The sequence below is a fragment of the Paroedura picta genome, chromosome 12 (assembly GCF_049243985.1).
Source record: "Paroedura picta isolate Pp20150507F chromosome 12, Ppicta_v3.0, whole genome shotgun sequence".
In the NCBI taxonomy this organism is placed as follows: domain Eukaryota; kingdom Metazoa; phylum Chordata; class Lepidosauria; order Squamata; family Gekkonidae; genus Paroedura; species Paroedura picta.
Window position 1 is genome coordinate 2,438,795 of NC_135380.1, and position 18,046 is coordinate 2,456,840.

At 46.4% G+C, this 18,046-nt stretch overlaps 1 protein-coding gene across 16 annotated transcripts in view; it reads right to left on the reverse strand.

Annotated features, from left to right (window-relative positions):
• Positions 1–16,351, reverse strand: part of NCAM1 (neural cell adhesion molecule 1) — a 181,041-nt gene extending 164,690 nt beyond the window's left edge. For all 16 annotated transcript variants that reach the window (XM_077306236.1, XM_077306234.1, XM_077306231.1 and 13 more), the window contains exon 1: positions 15,870–16,351. In XM_077306236.1, coding sequence (XP_077162351.1) covers positions 15,870–15,921 — 52 coding nt within the window. In that variant the 5' untranslated portion in view covers positions 15,922–16,351. The remainder of the gene's footprint in view (positions 1–15,869) is intronic.
• Positions 16,352–18,046: the final 1,695 nt, after the last annotated feature.

An 18,046-nucleotide genomic window follows, 5' to 3' on the forward strand; every position in this document is an offset into this window, starting at 1 on the left:
GAGAACTACTGAAGTAAGATTTCCAGCGTCCATTTCTTGTCGCAACTCACTGAAAACCAACCCATAATCAAGAAGTCCGCAAGCATCAGACGTTCTGTTCTTGTGATTCATTTCTGCACAGATTCTCATGAGTTCAAGCAGCTTCACTTAAAATCACAATATCAAAGCTCTTGGTTTTTCTTTGCAGTCTATATTTATGCAAAGGAAGTTAATTACTTTTTAAAATGCTTGCACCAGTACATTGTTTCAACTGCAACCCAGCAAAATTCATGAGCAGGAACGGTTGAATAACTTGGAGCATGATCAAATCAATTAATTAAGTCTATTACTAAGAAAGAGGTTGAAATCACTGATCAACTGAGGCCACAGAGCATCACTGTTGCTGGTTTTCAAAAGTAGTTTGTATGGCGTGGTGCCATTAAAGGAAACGAGGTCAAAGCTGGATAGGCCCAAAATCTTGGAAGCGCCTAAGAAATTCTTTGGATTCCGACCCAAGTATAAAACAGACCCTGCTTCCACAGGACAAAGAACTTGGGAGCCCATGGCATATCCAAGACATGTAAATGTAAGCAGATTTCCAATTTACACACAACGCTGTACCATGTCTTTCTATCTACATGCTGTAGCAAACCTTTCCTCTACCTCTCCTGCAAGGGAGGATTGGCACATGCAAGCCAGCACATCTGTACATCTCCAGATGACATCACTGACATTACCCTCAGCATTCAGACTCCTTCCAAGCGCCACGTGAAACACGATGACCAACTGGGGGTTCCTTCATGCACAAAACACTGCAGTAATTCTCCCACTTTCAGCTTTTTCACTTGAATGGAATAAAAACCCTTTTCAGAAAAACAATCACAACCCCTCCCCCCTCCGTTTTTTTTTTCCTCCTCTGGCACACTATAGGACTTCTCTGTGCATGCAAGCACCCTTTCAAGTGGTGATTAATATGCAAAGACACACTGCTTTTTAGTAGCATGTGAAGAACCACCAACAAGCATTGCTTTAAAAAAAAACACAGAGGTTTCTTCAATTATTCCCACCCTTCCTTTTCAAGCATAAGATCATTCAATAACTCCAAACATTTGGGCCAATTTGCCAATATTTTGTAAACAAAACCAAATTAGCTTGTTATGTTTAAATTTAGTCTTTCTTAACACCCAACAATAGAAACTCTGTCATCATTAATCCACCCCAAAAACGTAATATTTAAAAACTGTAAGGAAACACATTTAGACATCAATATGTTTATGTAGATTGCTCATGAAGGTCTGATGATTTCTTCCAAGTGTACAAATGCAGGATAATAGTAGTAATTTTAGCACTGTGCATCCCACGAGGGCTAGAATTTCAGAAAATGATTATTTTAAAAAATAGCTAGGATTTCTGACAACAGATGTGAGAAATGGGAGGAATCTAAGGACTTCTTTTTTAATTTCATGACTATATTCCTCTCTCTTTCTCTCTGTTCTTCTCTCCTTTTGATTTTGAAAGTGACACCTTCTGTAGATCTTGGCCAGCTGGCTTGCTGAAGACTTCAACACAAACATAATAGCCAGGCAAACTTACCTTGTTCAAATTCCCTTAGCTATACATGAGGCAAGGTCTTGATCAGAGAGCGTCATAAGGTCTGGAAAAGACCATCTCAAGCACTGCACTTTGTCACGCAGCTTTGTGGGGTGAGGGCATGGTTCAGTGCCAGACCACATGCTTGGCATGCAGAAACATTTGTATCCTGCCTTTCCACCCAATTAGAGCCAACAAGATGGCAAAGTTAAAATCAGCTTTAAAAGCTCTACATATGGAAACACAATTAAAACAAAGATAAATAAGGGAGTGGCACTTGAAATTTAAAAAGGGCCTCCACCCACTGGCGGAAGACAGTGATAGAATAAACAGATGTCCCTGGGAAGAGATTTTCACAGTTTGGGTGACCCTTTCTCATGCTAGGGGCATAAAAGCCTGCTGGGTCGGGCCAGTAGTCCATCTAATCCAGATTCAAGTGGGCAGCCATGCTGGTCTGAAGCAGCACTGCTTGCACTCGAAAGCGCACGCCTTGAATAAATCTTTGTTGGTCTTAAAGGTGCCCCTGGACTCTGATTTTGTTTTGTTGTCATCTAATCCAGGACAACCTTTCACACAATGGTGAAGAACCAAGCAACAGGGTCCTAGAGACCAACTCCCTATCCTGCAGTGATCTCTCAGGGGTCTGCTGCCTCCACAGATGGATGCCCCTTTCAGTTACCATAGTCAGTGGCCATGAATGGACCTCTCCTGCACAAATCTGTCTAGCCTCCTTTTCAAGCTATCCATGCTTGTGCCCACACTCCTTTCACTGGTAGAGAATTCCACAGTAAAGATGCATTCCCCTTTGGCTGTCCATCTAGTCTCAGAGGAGAGGGCACCCAAAGCAAGACCCCTGAAGAAGACAGTAATGCTTCCATGCTTGAGAGGAGAGGGGAGGGGGCATGAGGACAGTAATGGTCAGGTTGGGTCAAAATCCTTTCTATCAGCAGAGACCTGCCATTGCTAGCATTTGGAGTGGCATCTTTTCGACAAGTGACTGCAAGGACGGATCATGACCTTAGCTGGGTTTGTAGGCAGATACAAAAGGAACACAAAAAGTCTTAGGCAATATAATTTCAAGTGGGAAGCCATGTTGGTCTGAGACAGAACAAATTTAGAGTCGCCTTTAAGACCAACAATGTTTTATTCAAGGTATATGAGCCTTTGTGTGCACGCACAATTCCTCAGATACAGTCATGGAATGGAAGTAATCGGTTCAAACTTACAAGCAAATTGTAAGAGCAGCTTTACATACAACATGATGAAAATGGCTAATAGATTCCAGAGATAAAGAGGAAAAACCAGCAATTGGCATTTTTTTGTGCTTGCTTGAGATCGAATTGCTTGGGAAACATTGCTTGGGGAAAATAAAGGTGTCTACATTAAGAGAATGATGAGCAAATATATAATCAATGGTTGACAGCAGTTAGCTGAGATCTTGCCCTCATGCCCCCTTCCCTCTCCTCTCAAGCATGGAAGCATCTCAGGGCATCATCTTCTCTGAAGTGGAGCATTCGGCTGTCTCCTCTGTTCACAGACCAGAGAAAAACGTGTCAATATACCATTCCAAACTGCATTGCATTATACTAGTCATAGTTACATTACAATCTACCATTGTCCAAATCTATTACTCCAAATAAGAGATAAATTAAAATACAGAGGACATTTGGCCGTTCTGAGGGATTGCTGAGAATGCAGATTAACATATGTATCGAGTTAAGAAACTAAGATCATTGTCCATGGGGTCGCGATGGGTCGGACACGACTTCGCACCTAACAACAACAAAGAAACCAATATCTTTAAAGCTACATAACAATCTACGTGCTCAAATCAATTATTCCAATTAAAAGATAAATTAAAATACAGAGGACTTTTGGCCTTTCTGAGGGATTGTCAGCCTCACCTGTTGTGGGGAGAGGAGGGGTAGGTGATTATAAGTCACTTTGCGGCTCCTTTGGGGTATTAAAAATGGGGTACAAAAAACCATCAGTATTATTACTACTACTATTATTATTATTATTACTACTACCCCACAGGTGGCAAGGAAACCATTGCCAGCAAATTAGCAAAGGGACATCAGAAAAGATGGTGCCTCCTGAACCTAACTACATGGTGCTAAATCTGAAGTTTTCATGGTGGCGCTTCCCAAATCAGGAAATTGTCAAAACATACAACACAAGTGAGTCAGCGGGCAATTTTCAGTCTCAGTTTTGGGACAAGCATATCAAAATAAGGCATGTTATCAGATATCAGAGCTAAAGCCCTTGTGGTGGTAGGCAGGGGAATTATGACTCCGCTGATCGGTCACACTGCAATCAACACTAACAGATTTGGACTTCTATTTCAGGCCCAATGAAGATGTATTCTGGATGTATGAACACAGACAGGATTTAAGCTTATACTTTGAGGGAGCCCCATCTCTAGAATTTCCTGGTTCTTTTTTGTTTATTTTATCTGAATGGATGTAAACAACTCACTGAATTTTTTCTTTTTGCGCACTGACAGATAAAAATATAAAACATATAAACAAGCTTTTAACATCAGCACATTTTAGCAAAAAAAAAATTAAAGCCCTATAAAATTATAAAACAAAAGCATTACAGTGTCACCCGGATTAATAGCTGTTCAGTCCCAACGGAGACTATTCTTGGAACGTTCTACTACTATGAATTAAAATCCACAAGTGCCAGATGTAATTCTTTTATCGTTCTTTAAGTGCAGGGTTAAAATATTCTTATCCCGTTCTTTTCAGTAGGACACCAATACAAAAGACATTCTCTGTTTCCAACCCACTACTTAGCAAGAGAATCGCTGCTTGCCAGTTTCTCCTTCTCCCAAGGATTTTATTTCAATTGTAGTTTGAAGGTTCATGTCTCAGCAAAACTGGCTTACCTCCCAAAAGCCCTTACAATCAAACCATCCTGCCAAACGAGTAGCAGAGGCACTACTGGCCTTGCAAATGTTTGTTCAATGAACTAGTAAAATAACAGCATGCAGAACTTTGGGTTGGGGGGGTTTCTCTTTTGGATTGCTCCACCCATTTGTCTGAGCCAGGACATCACCCCCACTTCACGCATTACTATTTACAGATCTCTATAGCTGCCTCATCTTTACACGAAATCCAGAATAGAACCAGCAGGACATCTAAGCTCTGCCAGGCACTACATTACAGTTGGTCCCAAATATTTTTGTACATAGATTTTCAGGAAGAAAACCCAGATGTCAATTAAGTGATGATCAATTTCTTAGAAATCATAGTTGAGTTTTTAAAGGGATGACTGTCAATGAAGTTAATGTTCAAAAACTAACATTGGGGAATCAGGAAAAAATACATTACTAAATCTCTGACTGGGAATGAGTAATTCCAGCCATTTAAGAATTAATCTTAAATAAACACAAAACTTTTTAAAATCATTATATCAACGACACTTGGAAGCCGGTGTGGTGTATAGCCACCAGGTATGCTATAGTTTCACCTCACTACGTAAAGAAAATATTTCATTGAGCCTTCCCATAATGGACACAGAATATCAACCAGTGTGCACTTACAGGGGGGGGCACTCTTATGTTGCATTTTATAGGAAATGAAGAGCTGTTATCCAAGTCACAAAAGTGAAATGTGGCCAATAACACCGTTCTTGGTTATTTAAAGTGTTTTACATGAGTTATTTTCTTGTAATCCTTTCCACAAGGCAAGTCAGTAACATGATCCCCAAAACTGTTGGTGTGTAACTGAGCCTGAGAACCTGTGGCTTGCCCACCCCCAGCCCATGAGCTCATTGCAGGACTTCCTGCTTCTTAGGCAATTAGCCATACTAGTGTTCAAACACTGGGCAGAGTAAAAAAAAAAAAAAAAGTTGGTGCTTTCCCCAAAAGACACATTCCACACTATGAGAATCACTCCTCTAATCAGGATGGAAAAATATTAATGTTTTTTCTTAATGTAAAAAATAAATTTTTTTTCACATGCCTCTTTTAAAATATATAACCTGATTCAAAAGGAAACCCATACATTAAGCCAAAACATCTAATCAGAATGACTATTAAATAGTTCAAGGCATTGCCAGTGACACAGTAACTGCAATCCTGGGCAGAAATTACTCCACGCAGGTTCAGACTGAGAAACTACCATCATGATGGTAGAATGCCTGCAGAGGGTAGGAGGCTATCTAGTAAGTTTCACTGAGAGCAACATGCATGACAATCCACCAGATGGGAAGAAGTCATGGGTGTGTGCACAGTGCAAGGAGCTCCAGGTTCTCAGGGAGCACGTTTGCACTCCCAGAGGTTTCTGTAAGATTATTTGTGGTGTTTCTTTCTATCTAGAAGACATTATCACAGATACTTGGTTATGCAGTCCTCAAAACTCTGTGTGCAGAGATAACATGCCTCTTCTTCACAGAAAAATGTTATGAAAATGTCAAAACCACTGTTCTGCTGCAAAACTATATACACCGAATCCCTTACCTCTTGAAATGCTAAGTTTACCTCTTACCTATTAAGAGTCAAGTTTCAAAAAGTTCAATGAATACAAGATTATTTGAAGTGGAATAGATCTGCACAAGGAGCTGTAAGGACGAAGGGTCAAGCCGTCCCAACAAAAGGGAAACCTTTGAGCAGAGTACGCCATAAACCTTGGAGTCTTGGTGTGTACAGACTGAAATTTATTGTATTTTTCTCTCCCTTGAGGAGAAAACCTATCTATTCAGTTGCTTACCTGCGGTATCACAATAAAATCAGGGTCCAGTGGCACCTTTAAGACCAACAAAGATTTATTCAGGGCGTGAGCTTTTGGGTGCAAGCACTCTTCCTCAGACTTTGATCTCCTTACATGACAGGGAATATTCCTGAGGTATGTCAGTCCTTCTTCATACAAACGGTAGCAGAAGAGGTAATGGGTGGGCCAAGCTCTCCCCCTTTCTCTAAACAGGGAACAGAGATTTGGGGAACTTTAAACTAGAAAAGCTCGAGGAATATTCTCCAGGAAGGAAAATTCTGAAATTTTCTGGAATCTTCATCTTTGATCAGCCTGACCTGGTCAGTGGGTGGGAAAAAGGATAAAAATCCTTGCAGCAAGGAGGAGGCCTCCTTTGGTACTGAGTCCAGGAGAACAGACAGAATTCTTAACTGGGAGCAGCCATTGACCATGTGCTTGCTGAAGGAAGCTTCAAGGTAAGGGGAACTCTGTAGAGATTTGTAACTTCCTAAACAAAAAGAGCCTGTCCTATATTTTAACATCGGATAGGGCATGTGTAGCAGGAGGGATAGAGGGATTACGTATTACCCATTTCTTTTGGATCCCTTGTTCAGTATGGTACTGTGCTAAAAGCATGCTTGTGAAAATTTTCTTTTAATACATTATAACTTTTGATGCTAGTTGTGGTTCTCTCTATCACATAGACCTCCACCATCTCAGACATGGTACTGTAAAAGGAATACCAGAGCAGAAAGCCAGAAGTTGGCAAGCAGCTATTATTTCAGGGGCACACAAGACAATAAACTGTCCCCACAGGGAGACACAGAGGCATGGCCTCAGAACTTGGAAGGAAAACTGGGAGTCCTGACCCTCTCAGCGAGCAATTACATACAAGGGCCAGGTGGTGGTGGTGAATTATCTAAGAAGGAGAGAAGCCTCTCCAAGTATTGGGAACACCTTGAAGTGGGCAGGGTGGAATAGGACCTGCAGGCTGGAGTGGGTCTGTTTTATTTTCAATCCCTTTCCTATTACCCCAAGCTTTAACGCTGTCCCATACTGAGTCCATATTTTTCTCTTTAAACATGAAATGATAAGGATTTGTTTACTGTTTGTTTTTCAAGTCTGTTATTGAAAACCTACACTGAGAAATGTAAGGAACTGATGAGTTAAAACTCTTCCCCATATCTGAGGCCCTTTCCAATTAAAATTTAAATGTAAAACATTAAAATTGTTGGTGGTTTGAATGGCTGTTTTTCAAAATAAAATTTACATCCCTGATTTAAAATGTTTTTAAAAACTAAATATTTAAATTATTCTTGCTGTATTTAGGAAATGTTTACCTTTCTGCAAACAGGAGCTAGAGTTCTGAATGCCTGGGAGAGAATACAGAAGGCAGGGTGAATGTCCAGGAATGTCTCCTGCTGTCTATATCTTGGTGTCCTCGTTTCCAATGTTATCACAATAAGCAACAGAAAAGGAGCACTTTCCGAATGGAGGGGGAGGGCAGCTGGTTTGGGGCTAAAGCCCCACCCCCACTGCTGCTGAGGCAGGATACACTGCTCATTCCCAGAAGGACTATGACTGCATCACCCAACCATGCAGAGAAAACCGCAGTTGTAGGTGCAACGTTGCATCCTTGCCTTTAGTTCTTGCCATGTTTACACTTCTAGCGGTTTATGCTATTTCATCACAAGCAATGTAAGGGGTAAAATATACGACCTTTGTATATCACCACACGGGAATCATAATTAGAACACAACCAATATCAAACTTCTAATCCTAGAACTGCCATGAACATAATCTGGACCATAAAGCAAGGTATTCTTTCATCCTGCAATGTCTTTCCCTGCTTTATTATCCATTCTTTGGATGCAGACTGACCTGTGAATTCAACAGCACATATATTTCTCTTTTCTTTTCTTTTTTGCTGAATGCTTCCTTCCAGCCCTTGGTGGCTTTGTGAGACAGTTATAAACGCAATGCATTAAAAGTGTGTGTGAAAACCTGCCATTTGGCTCTCAGGGCAACATCAAAAGGCAAAGCTCCTAATGAGCAGCTGCAAGAGAGAAGCAGCATTTCAACATTACACACAGGAAAGGGCATAATAGCACTATCACCAACCCCAGCTAATTTGCATCACTTTGCATCAGCAGTGCTTCGAGGTTTGGCACCACCATGCTTCCCTAAACAAAGGAGGCCACGACCAGCACACATTTGACCTTCAAAATTTGCTATGATTTTAATACCTAACAAAGGGCGTAAATGTCTGGCAAGGAATCCCTCCGCCTTCTCCAAGCTGTCAGGAATAAGTCAGTGGGAATATCTGCACAGAACTCATTGATGAGTGGGCTGCTGCTCCTCCTCAGACAGAGCTCCCTTGCAGAAATGTGCAAAAAACAAAAAATCCACAAACAGAGAAGGATGCCTGGGAGATGCAGTTATTTTCTCACCCATCCCAAGGACGATCCTAGATTTGTTCTACACATTATGCAACGTATTTCTTTACTTACTTCATTTCTCCCCAATTGGGACCCAAAGTGCCTTACATCATTATCTGGTCTTCCATGTTATTCTGACAACATCTCTGCCAGGCAGCTTAAACTAAGAATGTGCAAGTGGCACAAGGCCACCAAGGCAGCTTCCGTGGCAGAATGGAGATTGTAACCATGGTCTCCGATCCTCATCCGGCAGTCTGAGCCAGTCCTTTTCAACCTTTAGACCACGGAGGAGACCCTGAACTATTTACTGGCTTCGAGGAGCCCCAGAACCAGGCTGGAAATTATGTCAGCTACCCACATTTCCCTGCCATGCCTGAGGAAGTCTGGGATGGGGAGAGAAAGAAGGCAAGGGTAGATGTCCAGGCTTCATCCCCTTTCCCAGGCATGGTAACCAATTCCGAACACTACCACCAGGTCAATGGAAGCAGCCTGTTTTCAGCAGTGCCAGGAATAGCTCGTGGCAGAGTCCACTGAGGAAAGGCTGGGGAGTCCTCGGGGAGCTCTCATGGAGCCCTGCTCTAACCACAACCCTCATATTCCTTAAAGGTCACCCTTCCAAGTGACCCAGGACCAACCCAGCTTAGCTTCCATGATCGGGCTTGCTTGGGCTATCCAAGCCAGATAGTTCACAGCTTATACCCAAAATTAAACTCTGTTGGTCTATGTTGGTGCCACTGGACTTCAAATTCGTTGTTACTTCAGACCAATACAGTCACCCATATTAACTATAACCAATTAAAGACAATTCCCACATATCCAAACATGCTTCCATCCATAGGTCATCCTGAATCAGGTCCCAGTACAAGTGTAAAAGGCTGCCACAGGGCAGGTGGCGCTGAGATGAAGGGAAACAGAACCCAGAGCTTGGGCCTGGGCTATTTGCCAGCAGTGATCACAGTGGTATTCCAGATAAACATCCCCCAAAGAATGAGCCATGTTACCTAGATAGTATGCAGCAGCCATTTCCTTGGGTGCACGCAGAGGGAGGCTTACTACAACAAAATTTAAGAACCATGGCCAATTAATGCAAAAAAAAATGTAGTATTCTTACAGAGTACTGTCAATCCTCTCCCCAATACACAAACCTTTCAGATAAATTATGTGTATTATATAACATCACAGTCTGCTTTCCCCAAACAGTAAGTACAAGGACGGAAAAATATTTTGAATACTTAGCAGCCAGAATCAACATTCAGGCACTGCCCTTTTGCATAAAAACCTTTTAAAACTCCAGAACATTTTAGGACTCTGATGATTAGATGCCTGATATCTCCCCAACTCTAAATGTAAACATGGATGACACTGCTGTCAATGCAAGGCAAGTCAGACCAGAATTATGCAACTCAAATTTGGATGCCATTTGTTCGTCTGGTACAAAATAATACTTAAAACCTTAAAGGTACTTCAATAGAAAGGGGAGGGGTGTTGGCTACATATACACTGAAAGACTTCAGGGATCAATATGAAGGATGGCATTGTCTTTAACGCAAACGTCCTTTTAGTCTTACTCGAATGCTGTTCGTTGATCCTTCCAGACTGATGGCAGCAGGTGAGGTTTCTCCTCCTCCCTCCCCACACACCAATTGTTTCTGCTTTCCTGCCGTCCAACCCATGCCAATTTGTAACATGAAATATATATATATATATTAGTCCATCTTTCAGAGGTAAGGAGCCAAGCTTTATCTACGACCAAAGGCAAAAGAAATTATATCTGTAAAATATATCTGGAGAGCAGCCAGGAAAATATGAAGGCACTTTTCAATCTGGAGCACAGCCACAGTCTTTTAAACTCTGAAATTCATTAAATTAACATTAGATTAAGTGCCCCCTTTAAAAATAAAAACTCAACTGGTCAAGACCGAGATGCTCAAGTCCATACATCAATATGTGCAAGGATTGTATATAAAAAAAGGTTTCTAATATTATTTTTTAAATGTCTCATTCTCAGCATGGGCATACATGAAGAAGAGCCATCTGCTGGATCTATAAATCAAGGTCTGGGTTATAAAAGAAACGAGGTTTTAATTTGAAAAGTAAATTAGGGTGTCAGTATCACTGGACACAGAAACTGTAAACAAAAGGAAAGGCTGTTTTGAAAGATGTGTTGGGGGTGCCAGGGAAGTCTTTGTTTCCCTCCCACTGGGTGATCACAGCTGAGGCATATTGTAGATTTCTTCACAACCCCCACCCTATCTAATGCCTGCTTCTCCCTTCAATCCATACTGTAAAGAGTGGACAAGTCTTTATCATCATCATTTGGCTGATGGAGCTCTACTTTTCACCATTTTGACTTTCTTATATTCTTGGTTATTTTTTAAGAAGGATAAGATTCAACAAACAAAAGTAGGCCTACCGTGTCTGACAAAGAGAGCTTTGACTCTCAAACGTTTATACTCAAAACTCTTGTTGGTCTCAAAGGTACTACTGCACTCCAAGTAATATTCTCATTGCCATAATTTGGTTTTAGCTTTTTAGAATATGTGAATGGATTCTCCATGTTATGCGGGTTCTGTAGCTTCCAACAAGTTTTTGAGACATACCCTCAAGCCACCTGGATAGGCATCATTGACCATAGTAATATTATTGCAGAAGTATCCTTTTAAAATGGAGGGTCATTGCCATACCCAACAGTCACCTCTGGAAATTGCTTCTTAGCATCCCTTGTCCTCTGAAGCTTTGTTCCCAACTGCTGATAGTTAACAACTAAAGTCTGGTATTTGGTGGCAGGTCAGCATGAAAGACATATTTGTTTAGATCAACAAATCTACATCTACAGTTCAGAAAAATGGAGATATTCATATTCAGTCATCATTAAAGCAAGATGTTCAAGGGATGTGGAGAAAAAAAGAAATATATTGGGTAGTGGCCTAGTCAGAAGAAATTTCACCCATAGCTCTACTACCAAACCTGTTTCCTGTTTCTTATCTCTTTTCCCTTTTTGTATCCTGTATCTGCAGATAATAGATTAATTTTTATTAATAATTTGTATATGGCAACTGAGGTGTAGTATAAACAAGTAACTAGCTAGAGAAAGGGCAGAAATACAAGAACCTGATGGACTGCCTCGATCAATAGGGTCAACTGGCATCAATTGTAAGTGGTCCATGGAAGCAACACATTCACTTTGAGGAGCTTCAGAATGGATGTGGATCTGTCCTGTATGTTCTCAACCTAAGACATGTTTGGACTAGACAACTGATAATAGTTATGAGATCCCTTGATCCAATTTTTTACTTCTCAACATTGTTTAACCTAGCAGTGATACAAGAACTGTAAAAAGTTCTTGGCTACATATTCTTGGTTCTTGGTTCACACATTCCATGCATACTTATGGGGCAAGGGATTTCTAATCCACAGAGCTGAATACAAAACCAGAGGAGGCATCTTACACCAGGGTATTTTTAATGAATGGTGTAAATCATAAGAATATGTGGTCTGTAATACAATCACAGGCTGAGTTGCTGGATTCAGATGTTAGGCTTGGATGGGGAGATGCAAGCTTCAACTGCTGTTTAGGTCATGATTGATTGATTGATTGCATTTGTATACCACCCTCCCCTGAGGCTCAGGGGCTTCACATAGAACATAAACAGGAACAATTCATCAAACATGCTTCTGTCACTAGTCTGTCACTAGATAACCATAGGCCAATCATTCTCTGTGTCTTAAGTGCCTTATTTATTTATTTTTATTTATGTTTCAACTTGTTACCCACCACTCTTGCAGCAGCTTACAATTTAACAAGAAATACCAAATGCAATGCTAAAAATCTGTCCCAGGTTCAACCCTGGCATCCAGTAGTAAAAAGATTGGGTGGTAGATGATATGAAAGACCCTCTACCAGTCTGAGTAGACGAAACTTACTTGGATGCACCATTGGTATGATTCAGTATAAGGAAGCTTTATGTTTTCTTTTGCATATATCAAAGGACTGTTGTGAGTGAGCATGAAATCACCCCATACATGTAAGTTTCACAGGAAATGTGAAGGATGAATGAATATGGGCAATGCCCTTGCATCAGGTGCAAAGAGGGCATCCCCACAGAGCTTCAGTACTGCTAAGGAAGTTCAATAGTATTTGGACACAGTGTGTAGTAGTAGTAGCAGTAGTAGTAGTAGTAGTAGACTGAAAGGAGATGCCTCAGAGGTGGCTTTCTCAACTAGGGTTTCATGAAACCCTGGGGTTTCTTGACAGCCCTGGAATGAGTGAGAGCTAACATATATTTTTAAAATGTGTTAAACATTTATCATGTGATAGGACCATATATGGTCATGTTGTCCTACCCCTCCCTCCCAAAATGGCCAATTACAGGCCTGGAGGTGTAGGAAGGGGAGGGGACCCAGGTGGCCACTGCTGTGCTTCCCAACCATATTCTGCATCATCTAGGGTTTCTCGAAGAATGATTCAGGTTTTTCTCATTGATAAAAACGAGAAAGGATGCCTCAGAGAAAAACTTGTGAAAGCATGCCATGGCATGCAACTACATGGGGCCACCATGACAGTGCTGTTTAGCAGTCCTACAATGGGCAGTGACGGAGGAAGCCTGGGCTTGTTGTTTTGGCTGGATACAGCAGGTTGTGATACCATTTCCTTCATTTACACCTCACTTTCCTCCCCAACTGGGACCCAAAGAGGCTTTACATCATTCTCCTCTCCACCATTTTATCCCAACAACCCTGCGAGGTAGGTTAGGCCCAGACTATGTGGCTGGCCCAAGGCCATCCAATAAGCTTCCATAGTCTTGTGGGGCGTTGAACCTGAGACTCCCGTGTCCTAGTCTACCCCTCTAACCACTATGCCACACTGGCTCTCATGTGTTCACGTATACCTCACCTGTCTGTTGTGCATCTGACATAGTGAAGTGTGGTTGACAACTGCTCCTCCACGCTAACAGTCTTGGTCTTTAAGGTGTCATTAAATCAGCTATGCTTGAGGCTGGCAACGAACAGAAGACAATCTGCCCCACCAAACAGGCAGGGAAGTGGCAAAGCGTGCCATTTCCGAGTCCCTATTTTGCATTCGGATGTTAGTCTTCTGAAGCTCAGACAAGCAAGTGACGCTACTTCCTTGTGCAATAGGCCATTCTTCTTCCAATCACCTGTCTGGCAGGAGAGGACTGGCCGGGTCCTCAAATGAGGCGACGCATGCCTAGGGTGCTTCCCTGGATCCCAGCGGTGGAAACATCCCTGCTGCAGAACTACCTCAGGATGCAAAAGGATGTTCGCTGGTTTCGAACGCAGCTTTCAAACAAAAACCACCACATTGATGGGAGAGAGCTCTTAGCCACCTCCACAGCCAGAGGCTATAACTCTGAATGCCTATTTGGGGGGGGGGGGGGTCTCATGCCTTGCTTCAGCCACAGGGACCCTTTGGGCCAGATCCAACATGGCTGCCCTCACGCTCTCCCACAAGCTGGAGCCCCACTGAGGTAATGAAGCCAGGTTGGGGGGGGGGGGGGATTTCACTTTGCTCCTGTGATGGGGAGGCTGTGGCTGCCCCAGGGGGGCTTTCTGCCAGTCTCGGTGTGTGTGTGTGTGGGGGGGTCTGACATGAAGAGAAACGGTGTCTGGGGAGGGGCACGGGAAGCAGGGCGGGGGGGGGGGGTCCGCAGCCGCCGCTCCCCCTTAAGGCGATGGGCGGGGCGCGCGGGCTCGCGAGGGGCGGGGCTGCTGCGAACGTTGGGCTCGCCCGACAAGGGGGGGGAGCCCACCAAGACCCCAACGGCGTTTCCCGCTCGCGCTCTGCCTGCCTCTGATTGGCCGAGGCCTCCGCCCACGCCCCGTCGCCGCGGCTCGCGCTTGCCCGCCGCTCCTGCTCCAGTGCCCAGCCGCGCGCGCGCCGCGTCTCCGCCAAGGCACGCAACACACACACACACACACGGGAAACAACCCGGGGGCTGGAGGGGGGGCGCTGCACCCAGCTGGGGCTTTTCCAAAAAACTGTCGTCCCCCCTCCTCCTGCCTGGCCATTCATCTCGGCTTCACCTGGTCCCCCTGCGCAATTTGTTCTAGCCCCCCTCCCCCCCTGCCCGTTCCCCGTTCCCCGTTCATTTATTTTTCATCCCGGGTTGACTCTTTTGCCTCCGGACTCTATTTGCAAAATGCATCCTCCTCCTCCGCCCGCCCGCCCCCGTTTACGAATCCCTACTTCTCCCCTTCCCCCCCCCCCCCGGTTGCAGCGTTTGCAAAATAATAACTGCGCAAAAGGCGACAGGTCGACGGCACCGTCCTGTTATTGACGGGAGGAATAATCCCAAAGGGAAGAGCGAAGCCGGGGAGGGGGGGAAAGAGAAGCAGCCCCCCTTCTGCTGCTCGCATCGCACGGCGGCCCCATTAACACCCCGCCCGCAGCATCCTCCGCCCGCCCTCCCTCCCTCCTCTCCCCATTGTCTGCAATTGGCAACAGACACTACCCGCGGCATCACAGGCCGGGCGGGGAGGGGGCTCCTCTGCCGCCCCCCCCATGGCACCTACCCCCCAAAAGCACCGCGCCAGGCCAAGGGCCGAGCCCTCCCCCTCCTCCTCCGCCCGGTGCCCTTGGTCCACGCCCTCCGCCTTCCCCCGTTGCCACTTTCTCCTGTCAAACTGCACCGTCTGGACCAGCTTCTCCCGGCTCCGATCCCGCCGTGTCTCCCCGCCCGCACGACTGGAGGCGGCGGAGCCGAAAGACTGCAGGTCAACTCCGGCGCCCAAAGACCCACACTGCTTGGCCAAGTCCGGGGGGGGGGAGAGGGAGGGGGCGTCCATTTTGCAATCCAAACAGGGAGCGGCGCCCCGACCCGCATGCCCGCCCACCCCCATTGTCTAAGGCGGCGGGGAAGGAAGAATGGATGCGCGGGGGGGGGCTGGCTGCATCCCCCCCCCCACGGCCGCAACAGCAGCAGCAGCAGCTCCCGGAGGCTCCCGGGGAAACGCACCAGTCGCTGGCAGGCGCGGCAGGGGACCGAGCACCCGGCTGCAGCCGCCGCCGCCGCCGCTACCGCGCTTGCCTCGCCTGGCCCCCCAGCGCAGCGCAGCGCGGTCGGGGCGCGAAGCTTTTCCCCGGCATCCTCGCCCGTGCCCAGCCGCGGCGCCTCTTTCCCACGCTGCTGCGAGCGGCGCCTACCTGCGGCCCCGACGAACAGCCACGTCCAGGCGAGATCCCGGCTCCGGAGCATCGCAGGCGGCCGAGGACGAGGGAGGAGGAGGAGGAGGAGGAGAAGGGGGCTCCGCGCGCCAGAGGCTGCTTCCCCGTCGGTGTTGGCGACCCGCGGGCGCAGAGGCCGGGTGCGATGGCAAGGCGGGCGGGAACCGACGCCCCCTGCCCAGGCAGCCCCGCGGCGGCTCCCAGTCCCAGTCCCAGTCCCGGAGAGGCTCGGCCGGCTGGCGGGATGCAGGGCTGCAAGGCGGGCTGCCGGGCGGGCGTTTGGGCGGCGGGTCGTGGTCGGGCGCGGGGCGAGCGGCTGCTTCCCTGGCTGTGCTCGGAGCCGATCGCGGAGTGAGTGACAGCCCGGACGCAGCACTGCCGGGCGCGGGCGCGGATCCCTGCGCCGCCCTCGCGCCGCGGTGGAGGGAGGCGGGGGAGCGGCGCGGCGCCTCACGGTGTCCTTCCGCCCAGACTGGCCGCAAATAGTACGGCGCAAGAAGCAGCATCCGAGGAGGACCGCGGCCGGGGGAGTGGGAGCCGGGGGGGGGGGGAGGCGACCGCCTGCAAAACGCGGCCTGGCCGCCGCAGGATCTGGAGCCGGTCGCGGGCGGCGGGCCCGGCTTTTGCCGCGGCTGTCGTTTCCCTCGCAGAAGAACGAGCGCGGCCATTCAGACGTGCCTTTGCGCGCTGTTCAGGCGGGTTGGGCCAAACTGCTTGGCCGGCGTCAAAGGGGGTCGGAGCCCAAGCCAAGCAAACGCTTTGCTGGTTTCAATCACCGCTGGATCAAAGAAACCAGATCCCAAGGTTGCATTGCCAACCTCCAGGTGAGCCCTGGAGATCTCCCAGAATTATAACTGGTCTCCAGACCACACAGATCAGACCCCGTGGAAATACCGCCTGTTTTGGAGGGTAGTCTTTGTGGTATTATAACCCACTGAGTTATTGTGGTATTATAACCCACTCTCCCCCCCCCCCCTTCCCCAGGCTCCACTGCCATTTTCCAGAGAGGTAACTGTAAGCAAAAGGGTTCTGCCAGAGAGATCCGATTCCAGTTCTTGGGACCGATCCAGCCCCATGCCTCCTGGGCACTTAGGAGGAGAAAGGCAGGCTCTGGCTCAAGCTTTGCATCTGCATTTCAGAGCTCCTTCCTGGGCTGATGCAAGCAACGCCCAGCTGTGTGCATCTGCTCTTCTTCATTGGGAGATAGGGACCTCGTTAAGGGGCTCCCCGGGATTAACCATCCAAGGCCCAAGGGAGGCAGCCTTTCTTCCTGCCCAGGGTAGCAGCTAGCAGGCCTTCCCCTCCAGGCCAGTCAGGACCTGTGCTTGGAAGGAGTGGCGGGTGGCAAATGAGTTCTGACCAGGGAGATCTGGTCTGATCTTGCCCGTTAATGGATAGCCATAAGTAAGCCAGTGGCCCTCAGCCTCACCCCCACCTGCAACGCTGGAATAATACTACTGGCCTACCTTGTAGGATTGTGGTAAGCATGTTCTTTGAAATCATTATGCAAACAGTAAATAAGAGAAGCAAATAAATGTGGTGAAATGCCTCTACAACCCCCCCCCCCCCACACACACACACAGACAGACAAAGCTGCCTTCTGCAGAATCAGGCCCTTGGCCCCTCAAAGTCCTTGTTGTCCGCTCAGACCAGCCACAGCTCCCCAGGGTCTCACATGGAGGTTTTACACATCAGCTGCTGCCAGACCCTTCTCAAATTTGATTTGAGATCTTCTGCAAGCCAAGCAGATGATCTGCCAGTGAGTCACAGCCCCTCCCCACACCCCAAAGAGCAAAAGAGTTCCAATTACGAGTGGCACGTCTGTCCCAAAATCATCTGTGGCATCTTAATAATGTTACCATTGCTTGTTTTCCCCAAGATCCTAGCCTAGCTGAGCATACGGGGCATTTGTTTGCTTCTTGACAAGAAGGCACCCAATAAAATCCATCTGTTTAGAAAACTGGGTTCTCTTTCCCCACGTACACATGCTCGCGATGCACAAATATTCATTATTAACCCACTAGCTCGATGGTTGTGATAACCGCCCTGAGCCTCCGGGGAGGGCGGTATAGAAGTATGATAAAATAAATAAATAAATAAATAAAATAATCAATAAACAAAAATCGCTTTAATAAAGCTTTGCTGGGGGTTATGGG